At 38.5% G+C, this 23,623-nt stretch overlaps 1 protein-coding gene across 6 annotated transcripts in view; it reads left to right on the forward strand.

Annotated features, from left to right (window-relative positions):
* The window catches only part of LOC105455545 (cGMP-dependent protein kinase, isozyme 2 forms cD4/T1/T3A/T3B), a 40,345-nt gene that overhangs the window by 1,524 nt on the left and 15,198 nt on the right, over positions 1-23,623 (forward strand). The window contains exons 1-3 of one of the 6 annotated variants that reach the window (XM_011698941.1): positions 8,934-9,389; positions 16,479-16,942; positions 17,877-18,043. In XM_011698941.1, the coding sequence (XP_011697243.1) occupies positions 9,366-9,389; positions 16,479-16,942; positions 17,877-18,043 (655 nt within the window). In that variant the 5' untranslated portion in view covers positions 8,934-9,365. Of the gene's footprint in view, positions 1-8,933; positions 9,390-13,879; positions 14,028-16,093; positions 16,111-16,478; positions 16,943-17,876; positions 18,044-23,623 lie in introns of those variants that run through there. The other 5 variants (XM_011698942.1, XM_011698943.1, XM_011698945.1 and 2 more) reach the window with 5 other exon arrangements.

Here is a 23,623-nt window from a genome sequence, read left to right on the forward strand (position 1 = left end):
TTTTCGTGCGTTCGGCTGCCTTTCTCCTTCGCTCGAAAATTGCGCTTTCGCGCCTCGCTGCGCGCCAAAGTAGACACTTTCGCTCGCGGGCGTCCGATTACTTCCGATCGGCCTTATCGTCGATCGTCTCGCACAGACAAGTCAACGCTATCTTTCAATCGACGATATCACCCGTTAAATATATCCTTGTTCTTAAGCCTCCGAATTAAAATTCTTTCAAATTAAGATTAATTTGTACTTGTGGGAGAGGGAGGGGAAGAGAGAGAGAGAGAGAGTAAACTGAACGATGGAATTTTGCGTATCTGTTCGTATATTTGAAGCTAATTCGGCACGCCACAAAAATCGTTTGGCTTTCAATTACTGCGCGATTAAAACCGATTTGGCTGTGCCAAACGTCACGGTGAGGCGAAGTCAAATCTGGTTATTTTTCCGATTTATAAATTTTGCACAGAGGTATAAACGATGACGCGTGACGTGACAACGAGAATTACGTGACACGTTGGGCACGTGTAATTTAAATTTTAAGACTTCGCGCGACACGCCGGCACCACGAAACGACCACTTCGTGAGATTTTTAGTATCTATAAGGGGGGGAGAGGGAGATTGTTTGCGCGAGCGTATTGTATTTATTTTATCGTTACTCGAACATCTCGGTTTACGAGGGGCATATAGGATCTTTCCAGTCGTATCGCGCGCGTATCGGGCCGCGCGTTTCGTGCGCGTTTCGTGTCGTAATATCAGGCGCCGCCGGAGTAGATCCGCAAATCGCGCGAACGCGTTTCGCGTTTCGCTGCGGCGCGTATAGGCACGGCGTGAAATCGCGTAAACACGCACTTAAAACGGGCGGATTCGCGTATCAGCCACGAGGCGTGTAAACATAAACAGATCGAAAAGAGCATGAATGAGCGTGGAAGGAGCGGAAACGTGCGCCATCGATTGTGTTTATCAGCCTTACTTCGCGATCAGTGCGGATTGTTTTCTTTCTTTTTTTTTCTTCGTCCAGGAGGAAAGTTTGAATCGCGCGGCGATTAGAAGAGGAAATAATAACGATAAGAGTCGCGCGATTTTTTTTTGCTCTTATATTTCGCCCCGTCGCTCCTTTCGGCGCTCTCGCGTCTCGTACTTATCTTGCGCGCTCGGATTTAGCGAGGCGCCCTCGCGCCTGAGCTTTCGCGCACGTGTAGGTGCGTAGGTGTACTGACACGTGGCGCGAGTATTGGAGCCGGCGCTAAGAGGCTCGGCCGCTCCGCACGGCTTTTGCATGGATTTACGTTCGAAGGCGGCGCCGGCAGCCGACTTCTATGCGGGTTGCGCCATGGAAATTAGTAACACGAAGGTCTTCTCCTGTGTGAGAAACTTGCAGTTGACATTTAACCCTTCTCGGGCCAAGCCTTTTTCTAGACACATCAAATTCAAAAGATAGATGAACCAGATAGACAGACAGATAGATGAATGGATAGATGGGTAGATATTATAGACATAAGGATACAGAGATGGCGAAAGAAAGATAAAGAGAGAGAGAGAGAAAGAAATTAAGTTTCGACATAAAATGAGAACTTAGTTTTCTGCACGATTTATCTCTACATGTACATCAGATTTTATGATTATTTTCAATTAGAATTGGGTATCTTCAACAATCTAGACAATTAAATCACAATAAAAAATCATTAATAAGTAATTAAGCAGAAAATTGCAACGAATTTTGACGTGCGAACTCAAGGTGCTAGCGATACCCCCAATTTTATTTTTCGTCAGCGCTTTACTTTTAAAGTTTTTACGAAATAATCATTATTTTAAACTATTATTAATTAAATGGAATTTAGAAAAATAGTTCTGAAAACGATGTGTGACATGCCTTTTTCTTGCGATATTGAATTCATCGAACATGAATATAATATCGAAAATTACAATCGGACAATCATATTAAATCATTTAGACATTAAAAAATCGGTTTATTTAAATGGGCCTTATAGTCTTAGAATGAGCTCGATTGCTCATACCCTCGCATTATCTTTCATTGGATGATTCCAATGTGTGCCATGGGAAACAAATGTTGCGTGGCATGTACAATACCTTGAGTTTCTATAGTCGATAAATTCTAATGATGGTTGAAGTACACCACGAGCAGGAGATGATTGCACATATTCCACAAATAACAATCTATTATGTAAACGCTAGAAAAGAACCATTTTTAAATCGGTACACAGAAAGAACAATTTTGCTGGATCCAGATCTGAAAATAATTTTGGTTCAATAATCAAAATAATTTTGTTGAAAACTCAAAATAATTACTAGAATATTAAAACATTTTATATAGCAATGCTTATCATTTTTAACATTTCAACAAAATTTTTGATGATTCAACAAGAATTAATTTTCAGATCTATATTTGGCAAAATTTTTAGACCCTTCAACAAAATTGTTCTTTCCGTGTACGTCACTTTACATAACAATGTTGGAATATTGCCTGACGACACACAAACAAAGTTTTCGCACAAAAACGATCGCCGAATGCAATGTATACCGCAATTATTGGCAGCCTTCGTATATTTGTTTGTCACAGTATCCATTGTGTTTTCGTAGTTGCTTCACTCATTGGAATTTTTGTGTTGACGCGTAACTGTCGTCTTATCGCATAAATTCCGCGAATAACGCAACGCTTTATCTCATCCATCATTTCCGTAAGGTGAGGAAGCGAAAATAACTCGCCGGCGTCGTCGAAGATACGTCTTTTTGTTGACGACAATTCGAAATTCGACTCTGTTGATTTAGTGACGGGCGAAACGAGGCACAGGTCAGGAGCAGGAGCTAATTTTAAACTCGCCGCCGCTCATTATGCAAGTTCTTTCATCATTGGATCAATGCGTGCATTGCGATTTCCTTTTATCGCGTGTCGATTCATGCAAGGGCGTGGTTGAACGTGATCAATTAAATAACTTTCGAAGTCCGGCCATGTACCTGCCGCACGGCCATTGTATTTGTGTGTCGTTAAACAATCGTTTCAACGAATTATAAAGTAAATAATACAAATTTGAAATTGTCATTTCTTTACGAGTCTTTAATCTGTAAAATTAAACGTTAAACTTTATGTATATTAAAAACGTTAAATGTATCATTTTATTTTCAATTTTATGTCCGTTTTTGCTCACGTAATTGCAAATTATATACAGATATCTAGCACTCTAAAAATTATCTGTGTTTTCTTTTTATCTATTAGAAATGTCAAAAGATCAAAATTTTTATACGACAGATATACCCTTTTTTATCATGAAAAATATCTCGAACACAGTTAGCATTTCAATTTGATCTCTTCTCTATGACATTTCATCTTCCTTATAACATTTCGATATTTCGTTACTGTCACAGACAAAATATTTCTTTTCAGTCTGAAAACGGGCATGCATTAGAAGGGAGAAAGTATATAGGGTGGAGAAGATGACATTAACACTTGTTGCGCCTTAGAAGCCACATGTTGCTTCACGCTCATTCCTTTCACCTATTGCTTTGCCATATTTCAAAGTTGTTCCTAGATAAAAGAAGGCCTATCTTTGTCGGCCTTATCCGCTGACAATATCTCGCAATCTTGAGCGGACACCTGGTTTCTATACAACTCTACCTGTTGCAGATAGAGATTTTTTTTTACGTTGCCGCGAGAAAAGATTACATACTGCGTCTGTGTTTGTGCAGACATGAAAAGATCGAAGAGCAAAATCGAAATTAATCCGCTTGACTGCACAATTTCTGTATGAATTATAGTAAAAAAGTGATATTCTCGTGGATCGATAATACACCTTCGGCAGCTATAAACGGCTATCAATGCGAGTTTAAACATGAGCGTGTTTAAACAATCTTATTATTAGCGAGGTAATCGCCTAACTGTGTATATTGAACGTTACATTACTGCGTAATTGCCGCGATAGAATAGTCATCCTACGTAGCGCATTGTGCGTTCGGTGTTGCGTTTGTGTTAGCAATTTACGCATTGCACAATGCATTGCAGAACGAGGCGCTTGAGCGTTTTTCTAGAATTTAAAAAGAGGCCTTATGCTATTTATTCTTCAAATGAATAAGCCACTGGTATTCTAAATATAGCTCTTTCATCGGATACACCTTTTCCTGAGATCATTTTTACATTGAAACGCATTTTTTCCACATGTACATACGTTTATGATTCACTTAAAACTGATGAGAAATCAAGAGTTCAAAGATTTTATTAAATAAATTCATGTAAAAAAATGTAGGATTTAACACGCACGGAAAGAACGATTTTGTTGAAAGTTTTGTCTAAAAATTTTGCCAAATACAAATCTGAAAATAATTTTTTGTTGAATCATCAAAATAATTTGTTAGAATGTTAAAACTGACAAGCATTGCTATAAAACGTTTGATATTCTAGCAATCATTTTGACTTTCGCACAAAATTATTTTGATTATTGAACAAAAATTATTTTCAGATCTGGATTCAGCAAAATTGTCCTTTCCCGTACGGTATTATTAAATTAAGATGACAAAATCGAAATAAATCATGATATAAACATAGGATTACTTTCACAAACTGCTCTGTCATTGTAATAAAAAAAAGTTTTTAAAATGACTTTGAATCAGTTTTATTGGTATATAATTTGAATTCAAGAATCAAACTTGATTGAAAATATTCTATTTCACGATGACTCGAGTTCTTAAATTAGCTGGGATTTAATGAATTCCACCTTAGAAGTCGTGCTACATATGTATATCTCGCACTTTGCATTCCACCTTGACAAGTTAACATTTTATTTCACGTGCGATATTTAAACGAAACGTTCAGATAAAATTAGATAGTAGATATCTATGCACAGTCTGAGTTTGTATAGTATCTCATACAAAAATCTACGTATACGCATCGACACTTTATTGTTCGCGAGCGGAATCGTTACGACGCTCGCATTACGACGAGCTTCCGGTCCACCCGGTATACGCGAGATCTCGGTCAATCTGCTATTATAAGAAAACGTCAAAACGCTTGGCAGATAAGCTTATACGCGATGCAACCGCGTTGCGTGCTTCGTTTATACGCGCGCGTGTTTGGTAGGTTTCGCGCGGGTCGATCTCCCACCGAGATAATCGGAATATCGCGGATATAACGATCGGGCGATTATTCATCACGATATCGCGCCTCTCGCAGCGCGCGTAGATTAAAAAAAGAAGCATCGCTGCCTCGCCTCTCCTTTCCCCGTCCGTCTGGGGGCCGTTATCCTTGCCCGACCGCACGCCGGATCTCGCTCCTGAGGCGGCCGATAATGCCAATGGGCCTGAAAATAGCTTCTCGTCACGGCTTAGCGGGGTCCGTTCGCGCGGCTCGTGAATACTTTAGCTTCCACATGAAAATGCCGAGATCGGGCCTTCGTCGAGGCTCGTATCATCGTGTGATGCGGGGAGACGCGACTTTGACCGCGCGTATTACGATACGAGGTCTGTAATTACGAGACCCTCCTGTACAGGAGGGTTTCATCTTTTATCAGGAAGCGATGTCTTGAATTACTGCGTGAATTTATTCTGCATTCGGATGGTTTTCGTCGTTTATGTCTCTTGAATATTTATATTTTTAAATTGGGTTTTTATTTTTTGCATGCATATATATATACATATAGATATTTATTCTATTTATTTTACACTGTTTTTTTCTGACTTACGAATTAGATTAAATTGTAAAAAATCTCTGATAATCTTTGTATCTATTATATATTTTCAATTCTGTGTGTATAATTGTTGGCAGATTTTGCTTGGAGAATTCAACGAATACATATTAATGTCCTCAGACAATATTGTTTTATGTTATCTTCCTGTGCATTAAGATTATTTTAACCACAAGGTAATTCTTTTTCTTGCTCGTGCATTATCGTGTTTATGACCTATTTATATAACGAGAGAAAGGTTGTCAACTAGACCGACATTGCGGTTTCCTCACTGTAATCGCGTTTTGGAACGTGCATAATATAACTATGTATTTACTACGTATGACACATGCAGTCTTACGGTTAAATCGCAAATAAAATATTATTTTGATTATAAATATACAAAGCAATTTTCCGTCAGAAAAAAATTAAGCTTATTTATAATCCAGCTGTAATATATAATATGATACACAAATTAAAGCATATATAGCACATATAAAGATATTAATATCTATAAAACTCAAGCAATTTTATCTATCAATTCTTAATTTTTGTCTGCTTATCCATTAAAGATTTATGTAAAAAAAATATAAGATTTCGAAATTTATTAAAGATCATGTTTGTATTTTCTATAACGTAATTCTAAGCCATATCTGGCGGCAAATCCGAAAACTGAAAACAAATCTTTCACGGGCTACAATGATACAAACATAGGTCATAAGTACGGGTAAACGTACTTATTAATATATACGTGCGCATTTATTGATATGTATATTCAATGAGCCTTAATTATCTCTCGATAAAGAAAAATGCAAACGCGCGCGCAGCGAACGTTTCGCGACTCGGCGCGACTTGACGACCGTCCAGCATCAGCCTCGCCGCGTTCTCTGATTAATAATTAGAGAAGGTTTATTTAATTTCCTACTTCGCTGTCGGGATTATTGGTGGTTAACGCGGCCGTTAGGCCGCTTTAAGTGGCCGTAGACCGTATCGGCACTGACGCTCCGATGATTTTACCGGTCATAAAGTTTGGGGAGGTGCTATTTTCGTCTCCTCCCATTCGTGGACCGGACGGCGGTAAGGAGATGCTGCATTTCTTCCATACGCATATCTCCGCGGGCTGTTATAATTGCAACGGAGAGTAGGAGAGGCCCTCTGGCCCACTTGCTTTTACCCGGACTCGACTCGACTCGACTCGTTGCACTCCGAACGGGTGTTGAAACCAGTCGGGTGACGTCACGTATAATTACTTCTTTGATTCACTCTCTTTCTCTTCTATGGTGCCTCTGGCCTGGCACGACGAATTCGTCGGTCTCCATCAGTGGTGTAACGGGCACGATGCACTTTTGGGTGTCGGGACGCATAATGTTATTTTAGGCATATAACACGTGAGATACGTTTATAAGAAACTATAACTACTCCGCGGTGTTACTTTTTTGTTTTAGAGTAAATTTTTCTACGATCTATTTCCGGTATAGAAACTATAGTTAGAAATAGCAAATATTGGGTCGAAATGCAACATAGAATGTATATAATGTTGAGACATCGTCTCTCGAGTCTATGAGTCACTTTTCAACTAAACCAACTAAATGTTTTATGCAAAATCACGATGCCGTAAAATCTAAGATGTTTTTCAAATTTAATAATTTACTTTGAAACAAATTTTTGCGGAGAAAATTAATAAATAATATATTTATACATTTATTAATTTTTTTATTACAATGATTTATATAATTCAACTGAGATTCTGACAAAAATATGGCATTTCATGCCAGAGGAAATTCGGGGAAACGAGCGGGGAAATCTAAGAGACTACTGATAGAAAATTTTGTCCTTCGAACGCGCATTCCTCGGAATGAATAAACAGGTCGTAATACAGATCACGTGCCAAGAAACGATGTTGCACACACGGCTGCAAGTATAGTTTTCAGCCTCGAGTTCGTCGTACAATTTGCGTAGTTGCACAATTTAGTCTTGCGCGAAACGGTGATTTACCTTTCAAATCTTACGTCTCGAAAAAAAAAGAACGTATTAATTAAACAGGTGTTACATATAGCGCCGTCAAATCGTCGTACTGATTACGCTACTGACACTGCGAGTTTGCTCTCGCCTCCCCTCTTTTCCCCTCCCCATCCCCCGTCCCTCGCCCTCCTCCTCCTCTTTCTCACTCCCTCCCTCTTTTCATTCTCGGCTCTTTACCCACCGTCCCTCCCGCGCGCGCTTATCTCGACGCGCGGTTAAAAATAGATCCTGTCACGGCCATCGGCGACATTTTAAAAAGCTGAGCGGCGCGCGCGAGGGCGACGAGCGAGCGAGCGAGCGAGCGAGCGAACGGCCGAGAAACGAACGGGCGAATTAGCGCCTCCGTGAACGAGCGAGCGAGCGAGCGAGAACGCCGAGAACCGCGTTCTCGGCTGGTGGCGCCTCCTCGAAACGGCATTTCGTCCGCACGATTCTTCCGCTGCCGATCCACCTGTTCCTCGAGCAACTGCCCTCCGTCGCGACTCGGTCGGTACGTCCCCCAGAGTAATGCTTCTCTAGGGAGAGATAAGAAAGAGGAAAAACCACAAGACTTTAGATAATGATATATCTAAATAAGAAATTTTTGTATTCATCAAGAAACGATTACGGTATCACCCTGGGATGCAATTAATTAAAGAAAAAAAAGAGCAGCAAATGAAGGGAAAGAACGAATGCAACTGGGAATCAAGACTGCGTACATATACATGCATATTTTATTTATAGTCGTGATGCCTCTTGTTAAAAAAAGGCTGCAGTAGAAATATTATATTTTTATCAACATGGAATTTTGAAAAAAAAAAAAAAAAAAGAAAAAATTATATATCCGACAATAGGACGATAAATACCTATTCTTCATAATCTTCCTATAAGATAAATTTTAATTGTTAACTCGCATTTAAAAACAAGAATTAAAGAAGATAGATTTAAATATAATTAAAAAACGTATAAAATAAGCATGTAATAAATATGTACATAAAACGCATAATAAACTGCGTTGATGAATTCCTTCTACGTCACAATAGCGCCGACTGATCGTCGAAGGATCGAGCGATACCCTAAGCTACCCGGGAGCATCGAACTCTCTGAGTCAGGCAATGGAGTCGGGACCTTGCGTAAACGCGGTATTTACGGTTATCAGTGGCGTATCGTCGTGGCTACAAAAATAACCAATGCTTTCGTTACTCGACCCGTCTTATCGATGAGTTTATTCGATAGCGCTTTAATCACGGGAGAGCGCAGTTGATTTGACGTGCAGTCCGTGCCTTGATTTACAGTCGACGCACTCGACGCGATCCTCGCGCGCTTCGGACGTACGTCTCCTCCAGTTACATCCGGAAATCGGACGACGCTCTCTCCGACGACGACGGTTTATTCAATATCCGCGGTCCTGCCGCGGGCTCTTGCCCCTAAACGGATATGACGCGTGTGCGAGTGGTTTCAACCTCGGCTACGCTTAGACCGCGACTAAAGTGACCAGTTTTTGTACGGTTTACATCGTATAGCTTTCTTTTCTTTTTTTTTTGCGTTTAGAAAGTTTCTTTTGTGTGTGAACTTCGTGTGAGCTTGTCGGAATGAATATTCGTCGAGACACATACTCGCTGTAATTGAAGCGATCAGACGTATCCGCTTAATCATTGTGATGAGTTCGGAAAAAAATAATAGACATATCTTAGAAGAGAAACTTTTCCAATGGATACACCTGAGAAATATCGAGTAAATTTTATTCTAGAACGTTTATTATTTTTTTTATATATAATTACATATAAAATTTGGCATTGTATATAATATATATACAATGCCAAATTTTAACTTTGATATAATTAACATTGAGATTAAAACTTGGTATTTTATTTCTCGTGTGAGAAAGTGAACGTAGTAGCTTGATTTGTGAAATATAAAGAGGATTAAAAATTCTCACTTCAGAGAACTACGCGTTTTATACCGATCCACTTGCGAGGACTCGACGATGTAAATTGGCCGACACGTCTTTCTGGTCGTTCCCGAGCCCGAGCGTTTTCACGCGAACCGTTTGAGATCGGCTATATAGAGACCATATTGGCTGATGCTCCCAACAATTGAGATTGGTCTGGCATTCCGCGAGAATCATCGCGGAATTCGCATCTGGGCAGCCACGGCCCGAAACGCCGCAACACATAGTATTCCACTCTCTGTTATATATCACGCTAACGAACCGGCTGCGGATCATAGCACCTGTTCCCTTTATACGATCTCGGCGCTCCTTCGTGTAAACCTTCTTCTCATCCCACGCACGTTTTATTCACGTGCGACGTTCAATAAACATATGCATATATATATACGTTGTGCTGAGTGCTCCGTAAATATTACTTATGTAGTATCTCGTTACGGAGCAGCGCATTTGTTTTCGTGTCGCGCTTGTATAGTCGCTGTTATCAGTAGACAAATACGAATTTCAATCGTCGTACAATTTGCACCTATTTATATTAGAAATGCGCTTACCGTGTTATCGCATGTGGATTATTTTATCTATCGCTATCAATTCTGATGTACAACAGTTCAGAATGACTGATGGAGCGTGTTCTCTGAAGTCATCTCCTGGAGCGTCTTTCTCCGTTTATTAAACTCCTTTTCTCGCTTATTAGTATCCGCTTCAATCTTGCCGCAAATCTTTCAGATTGTAAAATTTTCAGACGTGTAGAATTCCCGTCTATATTAGATATGCGCATACATACAATTTGTTTTAATATTATCTTTTATTTAATTCTAAGAGTATTTACATTTGTCTTGCATCACGTATTTTGAAATACGAGTCTATTTTTACCAACTTCTTTATGTGTAAAAATATAAATTCTATTTATAGAGATGCTTAATGACGGACAGTATATAGGACAGTACACTTATCTGTCGTAAGTAAACATGTCTCGTACGAAGCACTCTTATTATCGTAAAATCTCGCATGATGATGATTCCGAGTGGTTACGTGAGTACCGGTTATACGTCCTACCTAAGGATTTTGCATAGACAGAGTATAACGTAGAATAACGATTGCGAAATAGATACGCGCGAAGGATTCGGTGTACGCGACTTAAATAATTCAGGTATCCGATAATAGGCTCGATTCCCGTATAAGAGGCTTAAGCCCCTTTTGTGCGATCTATGCTACCTCGCGAGAGGACGCTCTCGCGGATTTTCATCCGATTTGTTTTAATTTTGCGCATTGTATCTTGCTCCGAGAGAGATTGAGAATTTAAAATCTATAAAATATTCATGGAATATACATGTATCATCGTTTTTTTCTATAGGCAGCTGCTCGACTGTGCATCGTGCGAAACGGGCATTATGCATCCTCAATTATAGATACGCTGTCGAAAGCTAGACAAGGTCTCTTTAATCGCAAACGTGTATCCTCGTGAAGGAATACGCGTCGAAGATACTAATAATTCGCGCTTGTCACTGTCTCGGTTAATTACGTTGCTCAATAGCCGAGTCGCTTAAGATAGAACGTTCGAAGTTTATTTTTTTTATTTTTATTCTCTTCTATTCAATAATAACGATTTTTTTTTTAACGTCATGCACTAACCAGGTGTTTGAATCTAATACATTCATCGTGTGATTAATTACCAATTTAATGGACGTGAATTTTCGTTTGTGTTTTACGACGATGAATCTAAACAGGGATTTTTAGCCTATCACTTTCTTATTTTATTGCATTCTGATTTTTAAACTGAATAGCGATTTTAATTATAAATGCAACTAACCGATTACACACACGCGTCTTTATTAACATACTTGTTATCTGGAATGACATAAGAATTCGCGCTTGTCACTGCCTTGACTGATTACACGAGTTTCCAGTGAAGTCAGTCTTTTAAAAAATAATAAAATCTTAAATTAGTAATTTTAACCGTTTTAACGCGTCGATAGCGATAGAGTTTTAACGGCGGAGACATTATATTAGCGCAGGAGTTATTTTTTAAACGTCTACATTAACTTTTTTTCCTTTTATTTTAGCATTTGTGCGCTATTCTTATATGAAATGTTTAACGTTAGAGACAAACAGAATATTTCAAAACGTAAAATCTTCTGGTTAGCAAAAGTGAAAGTGAAAAGTAATTTGCCGTCAGTGATTTTCTTCCAACATTTTACTACGTTCGCGAGCAATAAAAATACATATTTTTTTTGTTATTCAACATATATGCAATAACATAATACATGACTTATGCGGCACGTGGCGTGCGAATGCGAGTATTCAAGTAGATTACGTAAAATCGTTACGTGCGATTTTCATAATTCCATGATGATATATCTGGATGTATATCGTCATCGATTTTTTATTCACAAGATTTACGGGATTGACGATTAATGGAAGGCGGAAGCTCATTAGGGAAACAATTGTGCTACCTGCTCCGTCCCATAGTACACACAAGATTTATTCGCATCTTCGACGATAAACCTAGACTGAGTAGTTTGTAAATTAGCGATAGATGAAAAGCGTCAGTCAATAGCGACACGTGCCACGTATAGAGTTACCTGAGCGTTTTTCCTCGTTCGTCGTGTCACAGCGAGAGGGACAGAGAGAAAAAGTGGCTCCTTTTCTCTTGGTGGTTACAACGTGCCAAAGTCAAGGAAGCCGTCACAGGGCCGCAACCGGCTAAAGGCCGGTTTTGTATGTAGGGCGCATCGGGTACGAGGCATAAATCGCTGGAGGCATTCGCCAACGCAAAGAGTAGACTGACAAAGCGTACACGCGCAACCAGTGGCGTAGCGAGTGAACGCTTGACTTTATTTGCCAAAGTTAATTTGAGCCTTGGAAAAATTAATTTTTTTATAGACACTTTTTATACATAAAGAATTTTTACATTTTTCTAGAGAATCAAAATTATCTTATCTCGAATCTCTTCTTTATCTGATATTTTTATCCAATTTCATTGTGATACACGGAACGCGAAATAATGGAATAAATGTTACCTAATTTAATTAGGTAATTAATTTAATTTAGGACACTAATTTAATTAATGTTGCGTTAAACGGTAAAATTAATTCATGTCATAAAATTTACACTTTTTATATAGAAGTGAATTTTCAAGTTACTCGTAAATGACATAAATACGCGAGGTTTCGTGTGAGAGCGATCTGTGCGATGGATTCCAGGTTCAATCTCGACTGTTATCCCATATGCTCCAGTTTTATAAAAGAATGATTGGAAAATTGTAAATGTTGTGAGTAAAGCGCGAGATGACAATGATATGTAACCCATTTGGGGAATCCATCAAGATAATTCCATAAGAAAAAAATTCTTATTTTTTTATACCAGCAAGATAGATTCTCAAAACGGGTTACCATTACCACCTCGCGTTTTACTCACATTTAATTTTCCAATCATCCTTTTACAATATTGTTAGTATAATAAGAACATTTTTTCTTATTGTCAGTGATTAAGAAAACATATATCCTGAATTTTGGACTATTTTGTAAAAAATCAGTAACGATTTTTATTACAACAATACACGGAGAGAATTTCCTTTTAAAAACCCTGAAAATCATGTTAATCGAGGGACAATATAGTATTTCGGCAAATTTTACTGTGCACTACAATAAATTTGTTATAGTATATATTTAAAAAAATAGTGAAAATCACATAAAATTCGTCGAAATACTATATTGTCCTATAATTAACATGATTTTCAGGGTAAATTTTAAAATAAAATTCTCTCCGTGTAGGAATCGCGAGGGATCTCTCTCTTTTCCGAATCTTGTGTAAATAAAAAAATATATAAATAAACTTTCGAATCATCTCATCAATCCTCTTCTACGCCATTGTCAGCGCGCAACAGTCGCGAGCGCACGTATTTCGTGGGATAGATCAGCACGTACATATATATACGTAGCGGTAATCAGCCAGGGGCGGCTCCGAATCGGAGCGCCAAAATGATCGAGTGAAAGGAGAGACCATTTTTTTTTTTAATTGGCTGTCGAGACGACCTCGCGGGCGCGGCGACGACGACGACGGCGACGACGACGACGACAACGGCGACGGCGGGAGAACGAGCTAGCATTTGGAGGAAGCCGCGAGAGTCGCGATTAAAACGTAAAAATAGCTGGTGCGCGTACTACAAGATCGTTAGTCGTTGCCGCCCCGTGGTCTAACACGCGAACCCGGAGCGGCTCGGTATATTATACTTCGGTTGCACGCTACGTGCGTGCGTGTATACGCGTCCTCCTCGCGCCTACCGATCCATCAGTTCGATTGTGTCACTTCGGGAAGCGACAGGCCGTCTTTTCGGGAGATCCATTCACGCACGATCACGTCCGCGTAAATCGCTAATTCGATCGCAAGTTTCAACGCGGCACTAATATCGAATTGAAATCTCGGTAATTAATCTCTGAGTTCAAATTTCGATGTCGTAAACGCGCGACAATCTCTTTATTCTTCGCGGCAAAAGGAAATCCGATATTCGGCATAAAATCCTCTCTCCTCTCTCGCTCCTTCTCACTCTTTTTTTTTCTCTTTTTCGCGATAGTCTTATGCGATAGAAAATTGAACTCAGCGAAATTATATACCGAGGTTCCTGTTTAACGCCAAAGCCAACAGGGGTCAATGGTGTACCGTTAGAGAATCGCGATTTTTTTTATAAATTTCTCTCATAAGCAACGGTTAAAGTTAGAGTTCAATTAGCGTTTATGGATCCTGTAAAAGAAAACGATCTTCTAATCGAGGAAGTTAATTAATACGTCGATCCGCAGCTCTTTACCTTATCCCAATTCTTCACTTTTGTAGTGCAATAGAACCGTTTCTGCGCCGAGTTTGTCATGTGATGCTATTGAAAGACTTGAAGTATGAAGTTTAGTTTATACCTAATTGGAAAAGTTCGCGGTTTAATCGAGATGTCAACAGGATTTCAGTTCATTTCAGTGTCTAGCAGGTTCTTTGTACTACTTGTGCAGCGCACAAGTAGTACAAAGTTTTTTTTTAGTGTCGGTTTAATCATCATATTTCTTTTTAATGATTTATTTAGTTTTCAATTCAAGTTGATGTAATAGGCGATCGTGAGACACGCGAGTGAGTTAATACTGATTGCTCTTTGAGTGTCGTGCGATGCTGTAGATCGACGACTTGATTAAGACAGATTGAACGAGGTACTGGTAGTCCGTGCTCCAAATTGAGCAACGCTTAATAAAGTCTGGAAGAGTCGGCGGCGATTCTTCGCGTATTGGCGTGTTTAATAAACCAGGATTATCTGGTGTATACGTGTCTCATTTTCCGTAGTGACATGTTTTGACGCTCTAGCTTTGCTCGTGCGCCATGTGTTTCGATAATAATTCAACAACGAGGAAGAAAAAACAATCGTGATACACACGAGTGAAATAATACTCGTCATTTTTGGACGTCAGTAATATAGATTGTCTTGATTGAAGCGGTGATGAATATTAACTCCGTTCATTCTTATTGCTTTATCTGTTATAATTAGTTATCTATTTTAATGATAATTCTTTGTATGCTCAATTATCAACTCGATTGGTATAACATGTAAACTGAAATATAAAATATTTAATTGTGTATGTTAACTGTACAATCTGCAACATTTATTAATTTTTGGTTCAATTTATGCCTAATTCAATACATAAATAAAAGTATTATTTATGTATTAATATATAAATAAGGTAATAAAAATGCAAAAAGAACGAATTAATTAAAAAATTTATTAATTCGTTCCTTTTGCGTTTTTATTACCTTATTTATATATATTAATACATAAATAATACTTTTATATACTTTTTTATTGTTTTCTCTGATTATGTAATAAATACGTGATATGAGTAAATACATAAGAAAACGTTCACGCGGAAAGTGCTGAAGATAATATCTCCGTCATGTCTCAATCAGAATTACAAACGTGTTAGTTAAATATAGCAACCGACAAATCCTTGACAACATATTATCGAATGATTATCCAAGATATAAAAGTTTCTATACACTGTACAAATATTCTCATGTTACGCATTCTATCGCAATCGTGATTTTATTGTAAAGTGCCTCACGTGCAAGCGCGATTAGTAAATCTTATAGCAATGTGTAATTATACATGGACTTGTTTCTCGAGATGATATTAGCAATCGCTATGCTCTCCAGAAAGTTTTCTACGGCATACTTTTTGTTATGTTATTCATGAGGATTCGTTCGTGTCTAACGTCTTATGTAACCGATGTGCTTCTAACTTTGGCTTATTACCGAGAAAATAAATATATCTTACTAGCTTTTGGAATCGTGTCCAGTCGACGTTCGATTGCATCTGCAATTCTACGACATATCTGAACTATTAACATTTTTATAGGATACCTAAATTGTGTTAACGTAGAGAAATTGTCGAAATTAAAAAAAATTTTTATCTTAAAATATAAACTTTTTTTTAATGTGGCATTTTTTCAAGAAATCTAGGTCGCATCTCCAGACAGGGTAATTTTTTAATCAATAGCTTAAATTAATTCTAATTGAAATAGAAACGTAATTATATGATGAAAACGTGTGTTTAAACTTTAAAGTTGGCATTCTATATGTCTTCATGACCTTAATTTTTTACACTTAATCGTTAGAATTATTTTTTAAGTGAATACTCTAGAACTTTTTGAAGAATTAGAACCAAAAATATTTCTTAATTATATCGAAATTTCAAAAATCAATCTTAAATTCATGGAGATTAATTAAATTACAGACATAGATCGATATTGACAAAAGCGTTGTCAATTCTGTTATAATATTCAAGGGTCAATGGAGATAGAAAATCGGACATATCTGTAGATATACATTTGAACTTTTACGTATAGCTTTCGATCACACTCACACGCATTCACGCGTTTGTTCTCGCGCTTGTAAAGGTCCGTCGAAGGATACGAAAAGTGCAGCGTGACATTTTCGGAGTGTATGACTCGCGGGATCGCGCGCGGCATTGCTTGACGGGGGGAAAGAGTGCTGCTCGCGAATTCTTTTTCGTACGGCGGAGAGCAAAGGGAATGGATTCGATACGGGACCTGAAGCGATTGCTGTACGAGCGTACGGAGGCGTTGCGACGTCGCGACGAGATCGTCGAGGTGCTCGAAAAGGCGCTCGAGGAGCGCGACGCCACGATCCGTTACCTCCAGAATGAGATCGATAAGTTCCGGCAGATCGTCGATCTGAACCTGGCGTCCAACGCCATCGATTCCAATCAGAGACTGAAGCGGCAAGCCATATCGGCGGAACCTCTCAGAGGCGACACGAAACCGGTGGTGAAGTTCACCAAGCCGCAAAGGTAGATCGGCGAGTACCTTGGACGTCGCATTGACATCTTTCTTATTCATCAAACATCCCGGTTTCCCCTGACAAGGAATGCGTTCGCGCTCTTTCTTGCAGTCGTTTTCATTATCGCATATCTATAAATTCTGACATCCGGCAGCAGCCGATTTTATATTCGTATGTTGATAATATGTATTTAATAGAAAATGTTTACTGTAAACACGTACGATTGTTGAAATATAAATGAGATATTTATATACATATTATATAGTTTATAAAAATAATGAAATTAAATAAAACATAAGACCATCTTTCGTCAAGACTCTATATGTAATATAGATTCTGTTCTAAGAGAATCGTTCCTGTAATTCATCGTAAACAGATAATTGTTTTATTGGAATGGATTTTTACAACACGAGCAATGTAATATATACATATAATCGGCAATTGAAAACATATATCATATAATTATATAACGGAAGTAGGATATAAATTCAATTAATGTTTTTTGCTGAGAGCGGTAACTAATTATGTGTATACGCATGAATGATTCTCTCTACATTCGACCGCAAGCAGAATTTAATGAAAGTACATATTCGAAGATATCAATTTCAGTACATATTATACTTCTTAATACTAATTTATATTTTCAAATTAAAATCATGCTATTTCTAGTAATACACTTTAGAAATTAATTAATATTTTAATGCTATGTTATTATAATTTTGTAAGATTTTGCGTCCGAAGATTTTTTTAAATTTGTTAAAGAATCTGCGATTAAAAGAAATTATTTTTAATTATTATTTTTGAAATTATTTAACATTTAATATTATATTTTAATATTGTATTTATTTACTCTCGTTTTTCTATAGAAATATTATTTTTTTCAATACAAGAGAGAGAGAGAAAAAGAAAATCTTAACAATGATTGTTTTTTTTTTTTTTTTCAGATCTCGCGAGCTGATCAAGACTGCCATACTGGACAACGACTTCATGAAAAATTTGGAACTCACGCAGATCCGGGAGATTGTCGATTGCATGTATCCTGTTACATTTCCAGCTGGTTCGATAATTATACAAGAGGGAGATGTTGGCTCTACTGTCTTCGTCATGGAGGGTAAGTAAAGACACATCGCATCTTCATGAAATTTGATAGTTCCATCGAGAAAATTCGTAAGACGTCACGAGAATTGCTGCCTTAAATTAAACAATAAATAGATTGTATACAATATCACGATAAAAACATAGAATAAGTATCAACTGTTTTCGCGAAAATCGCGAAAGTTCCAAGTACGTATAAAGGAAGTGTAAAGATTATATTTCCTCTGTTCGAATCCAATAAGCTTTTATTATAGGATAAAAGTATAAGAGACACTCTTATTTTTAACGTATCTTAATATAAATTGCGAATTGAAAATTTAAAACCGAGAATATAAAACATAGAAAATTGTTCCAAGCAAATTTTGCAATTACGTTTTGTAATTATGAAAAAAAGATCCTTAGGAATTTATTTATTTTATGGGTTTAATCGGGACCATATATATTATAATAATCCATTTGATTTCTTTACTGATTGTAAGCTTTCTTTTTACAAGTCAATTTTCTCTCATACGTGACCGTTTTTCCGCAATCGCAACGCGTATTACATCCGCGATGTTCGAAGAAAACTTTCGCCCGCAAACTAATTTTTATTCTTATCATATTGTTTGCATATTGCGGCGCTTTTTCATGTGAAATACCAATGCAAATTTCGCGCCTGTCGGTTATCCGCTATACGTTTGTTCCCCAAGTTCCAGGATATCCCGCACGGAAAACACTTTCACCATTTTTTTTTCTTTCCTGCATAGTTACAATTGATAATATGGGCATATATCGACAAAAGAACCCAACAGATCTTTCTGAGAAGAATTATTGTATTGTATTTTTAGCCAGAGTGGCTGTTCTACCCTGACGTTTTACAAATTCTTTTATATCTTTGCTATTTGTGTGAATATTTTAGAAACCTGATTTCCATTTACTTATATTGAAGATATGCAAAATAAAGGAAAATCAACTTTTTTGCTCAAAAGTATGAGAAACCTAATAACTGTATATGATATACTTGTCATAATAACTGCATATGATATACTTGTCTAAACAATTGGATTTCTTGACATATATTTTCTTACGTACATAAAAATAGAAAAGTCAAACGTTTATGCACTTAAGTTCGAGCAATGATACTAAGTGATTTCTCAACTTCGTTTATCTTACGCGGAAGCGATCGTAATTATCTGTCTGAGTTCGATGAACTTTTATGTCATAGGATGTAACTCAATATAAACACTTATTTTTTATTTACGTTAATGTAGATCGTGGAATGACTTTTTCGAACTAATTAAATATTTAATTATGCTAACTATAAAACATAGAAAATTGTTTCCAAGTAAGTTTCGCAATCACATGAAAATAAGATCCACATTTATTTATTTTACGTTTCTCCGCGCCGAGACATCCGAAAGCCAAACAAAAACAAAAGTAGTTTCAAGAGAGATAGTCTCAATCATTTTCCTATTAGACGGTTGATGATGAGCGTAAATAATGCTCGAGCAATTAACAGCGAATGCAGATAATGTAATGGTTATGTAAATATACTTCATATGTGTTTTTTACATAAGAAAAAAAATATAATTGCATTCCGCGAAACAATTTTGCAACTTTCGGAAGCGGAAATACAGAAATCGATGTTTCTTATTTGATTCTCTTACGTATTTTCCTATTTCTTATTAAATTCAGTTAAATTTATTTTATTTCGACTTTTTAGTACCGTCTGTGTGTTGAAATTATTACGTATTTACGTAAATTCAGACGCAAACGCACGATGCTCAAGAGATTGCCACAAATACGATTGCGTGAGCTTAACTGCTATATACGGAAAAGAACCGCAAAAATGATTTACGCGCATATCAAACAGACGCTTATCATCGACCTTAACTTTGTGTCACAGTAAAATCATTCAGTCAGTTATTTATTAATACGAACGCGTTATTAACTGAGAAAATTACATATCCATCATGGTTTAAACTTTCTCAGGCCTTTCTATAAATACATATAATCTTTCTGCAAATAATTCTTACGTAAGCACTTTTTTTTTTGGAAATCCAGCGCATCGTCTGCATCTCCTATTGGAAAGATAACGCAATTAAATATATAACTGTATTTAAAATTAAGAGAGATTTTGCTGTATGAATGATTTGCTAATCTTAATCGCAACTTATACGAAAAAAAATTGTTATACATTAATTCACATTTAACATATTATATCCTTGAGCACCAATCTAACTCAGATTCTAATATGATATAATATCTGATTGAATATATTATAATTCTATATAATAGATATTTCCTTCCCTATTTTGAACATATCAAATTTAGGTATTCGTGCACTAGGCGGGTCTTCCGCGATACACAAACTATAGCAAATGCAAATGCAGACATTTAAATGTTAATTGATCCCTACGGTAGAAACGATCCGTGGGATATCGACACGAAATTGAATTTATGTAAAAGCGCGGTTACTCCCTCCTCCTCGACGCAGTTCTCTTTCTTCCGGAATTCGATTTCTGTCAGACAAAGGCATCGTGCCGATTGCCATTTCGTAATGAGTGTGACGTGTCGCGTTTTACTTTCACGTAAAAATGCGATGCTTGTCACTTTTCTCTCTCTTTCTCAACTGATCCGATCATTAGTATTATCACTCATCCGTGTCGCTACAGTTACGTAATTAATGGCGAATGTTCTCCACGTATATATATATATACACACACACATACATCATGCGTATTATATCATGATTATCACGAATGAAGGGGGAATTTATCAGTCATTTGTATTATGATTTGTATTATGATGCTTCAGAAAAATGCAGACGTGCTTTGTGTTACGAATTTAAATATATAAGCATATATTTAATAGTATATATTTAAATATCTAGAGCTACAACTTTAACTTGCTTGAGAATTTTTTAAAGACATAGATTGTCAAAAGATGTCAAATCATTACGAAATGCATTATAAAGATGAAGCATTAAATTGATTAAATGTAATAATTTTTGTATAATGTGTACAAACATATGTGTAGATATACAAAAATTTATTTTTATACATTATAAATATTTTTTCACTTAATATATTGTATATACTTTAGTATATACTACTTTACTTAATATATTTGTACATATTAGATACAAATTGGATTACAAATTGTTCCTCTGTACCCTTTTACATTTACACCAGAAATTACATTTATCTTCATCGGCTTTATTACACCTCTTTTTCTGCTAATGAAGTTAGCGGGGCCTCCTTATAATTTCCGAGTCCCGGATCTTCGCGACCGCAGAAAAAAAAGTGCCGTTGCACTCATACGTGGGAGCGGTTGCGGGGGCGAGAAATAGCGAAAGATGAGAACCTCTGTCCTTTCTCTCACGAGCGTACATCCATGGTGGGGACTCGGACTCCCGCGGTTCGCCGAGGGAAGGGAGTTTCTCGTGGTGCTGCTTGCCGCTCACGGGCATACTTTTCACCAGTCGCGAATACTGTCAGTGAGCGTCAGACGCGACGCGATTCGCGATCGCGTTGTCCTCGTTTGACAGGACTCCTCTTCGGCATTGTTTTCAAAAGCAGCGTTACGTGCGACGGCGACGTGACGTCGTTTAACGCTGTTTATCACCGTTTATCGATTGTCTATGTCGAAAGTCCAGATCCAAGTCGCAAGATCGAAACGCGAGTGCGGAAAAAACGATTTTGCTATCGGTTCGCTTGATATTTTCGCAAGTAAATATGGAAATTTAGTCGATTTCGCGTGTAGACAAAGGATCTTATACTTCACGCGAAGATTACGCGAAAGTGACAAAAGTGCATCCTGTCCGAGGACTCGACGGGTTCTTCAGGCCGAGAACATCGGCAGTCCGGTGATGACTCGGGTTTCCCGCAGCGCGCCGATGTTCCGTAGCGCGCCGGTTCGCCAATGACGGACGGCCGGATGGCGGAAGTCGCGAATGAACGGTCGTGAATACGCGGATCCGACGTCAATGTCCGTCGAACTTGCTGCTTCTTGGTCTTGTCGCCCGTCTGTCCGCCTACTTTCGTCGTAACGGAATAGTAAACCACATAAATATCGGGACGGACAGGAAGTCAGCCGGTCGGCTCTCGAACCTGATGATCGATGCGAAAGTCCGAGGTGGATTTTTTTTTTCGCGCGGCGTCGTCGATCTTTTGTTCCTGGACCGATGCCAGACTCGTGCCGCGATGCCTCTCGGTTATTTCAACTGCAACGTTCGCATCCCGAACATTAATGAATAGGATCTGTGAATTTGAAATTCACATCTCCGTGAATCGCTTTGACGACTGATACTCCGTTTGTGCACGAGGATCGATGTGTAATCAGCATCTAACGAAAATCGGAAATAAACGTAGACTGGATTTCACTGAATCTCGGCCCTGCACGTGGAAGGACTAGATCTGCAGAAGAACCAAGAACCTACCTGCAGAAACGCTATTAGTCTTGTCTCACCGGATGAAAGCGACGCCGGCGCTGTCGCCACGCGACGCTCGACTTTTGACCTTTGCGCAGTAGGACTCCGGAGTTCGAGAGGTTCGAAAAAAAAAAAAATCACGAGCGAAAGTCTTGTCGTGCGAGTAGAGGCCGTGTAGAGCGGAGCGGCCCGGCTCTCCCCTCTCCCCTCTCGACTCGGTTTCTCGATCTCCGCTTTCCGCTCGCACGCGACTTTCGAGGTCATGAAGGTCCGAAGTTATCCCGGCCGGGCGGTGCTGGAGGACCCCGAGCTTCTCCTGGACCCGGACGCGACGCGCGGCCGCGCAATGGAGCTGCTCTACGAGGCCAGCTGGCGCGAGTGCGGGGTCAACTGGGCCAGCAATGGCAGCGGCAAAATTTCCGCCAGGCAACAGGACGACGAGCCGTACAGGCGATCCTACTCCGACGTGGTGGTGTCGCGATTCGAGGCGACGCCGGAGGACCCGAGCAACGGGACGGCGTCCTCGGCGAGGGAGGACGACGCGCGGTCCAGGGGATCCAGCAGCACCGGCACCACCGACAGCGAGTCGTGCCCCCCCGAGACGAGCCAGCCGCCACCTGGCAACGCGCAGGGGGGCTTCCTCATTCCGCGACCGAGATTAATCGTGCCGGTTCATACCTACGCGAGGAGAAGACGCACCGGCGCGCCGCAGCCCATAAAGAGACGTCAAATACGCGAAGGTACTTGTCCATCATGGATATGACGTTGAAGGCGGAGATCCGCCTTGGCTTTTGTGGGAGGTCTTTCTCGAGAATGCAATGCGAATTTCTTTACATCAGCTCGCGGTTATTAACTCCGTACCATATGATCATAAATCGTGTAGCACACATGTTCCGATTAATCCGAAAGAAATTTGTTTTTAACTGAATTGTTAGTTCAATGCAATCTTCTTTCAAGATTTTAAAATATTCTCTACGGATATTTTTTTATTATTATAATTAAAATTCTCTGGTTATAAGTAAAGTCCAATTTGTATGGAAATGTCCTTAAAACAAGGCTTTGTTCTTTGTTATTCGTTTGGCTAAAAATTTCAATCCGCGAACTTCTTAATTTTTAACGGAAAATATTGGCGTTTCGATGCTTCTGTTAAGGCAAATATCGAAAAACTATAAATTTCAATTCCAT

This window comes from Wasmannia auropunctata, unplaced genomic scaffold (assembly GCF_000956235.1).
Source record: "Wasmannia auropunctata unplaced genomic scaffold, wasmannia.A_1.0 LD335898.1, whole genome shotgun sequence".
NCBI classification, from domain to species: Eukaryota; Metazoa; Arthropoda; class Insecta; order Hymenoptera; family Formicidae; genus Wasmannia; species Wasmannia auropunctata.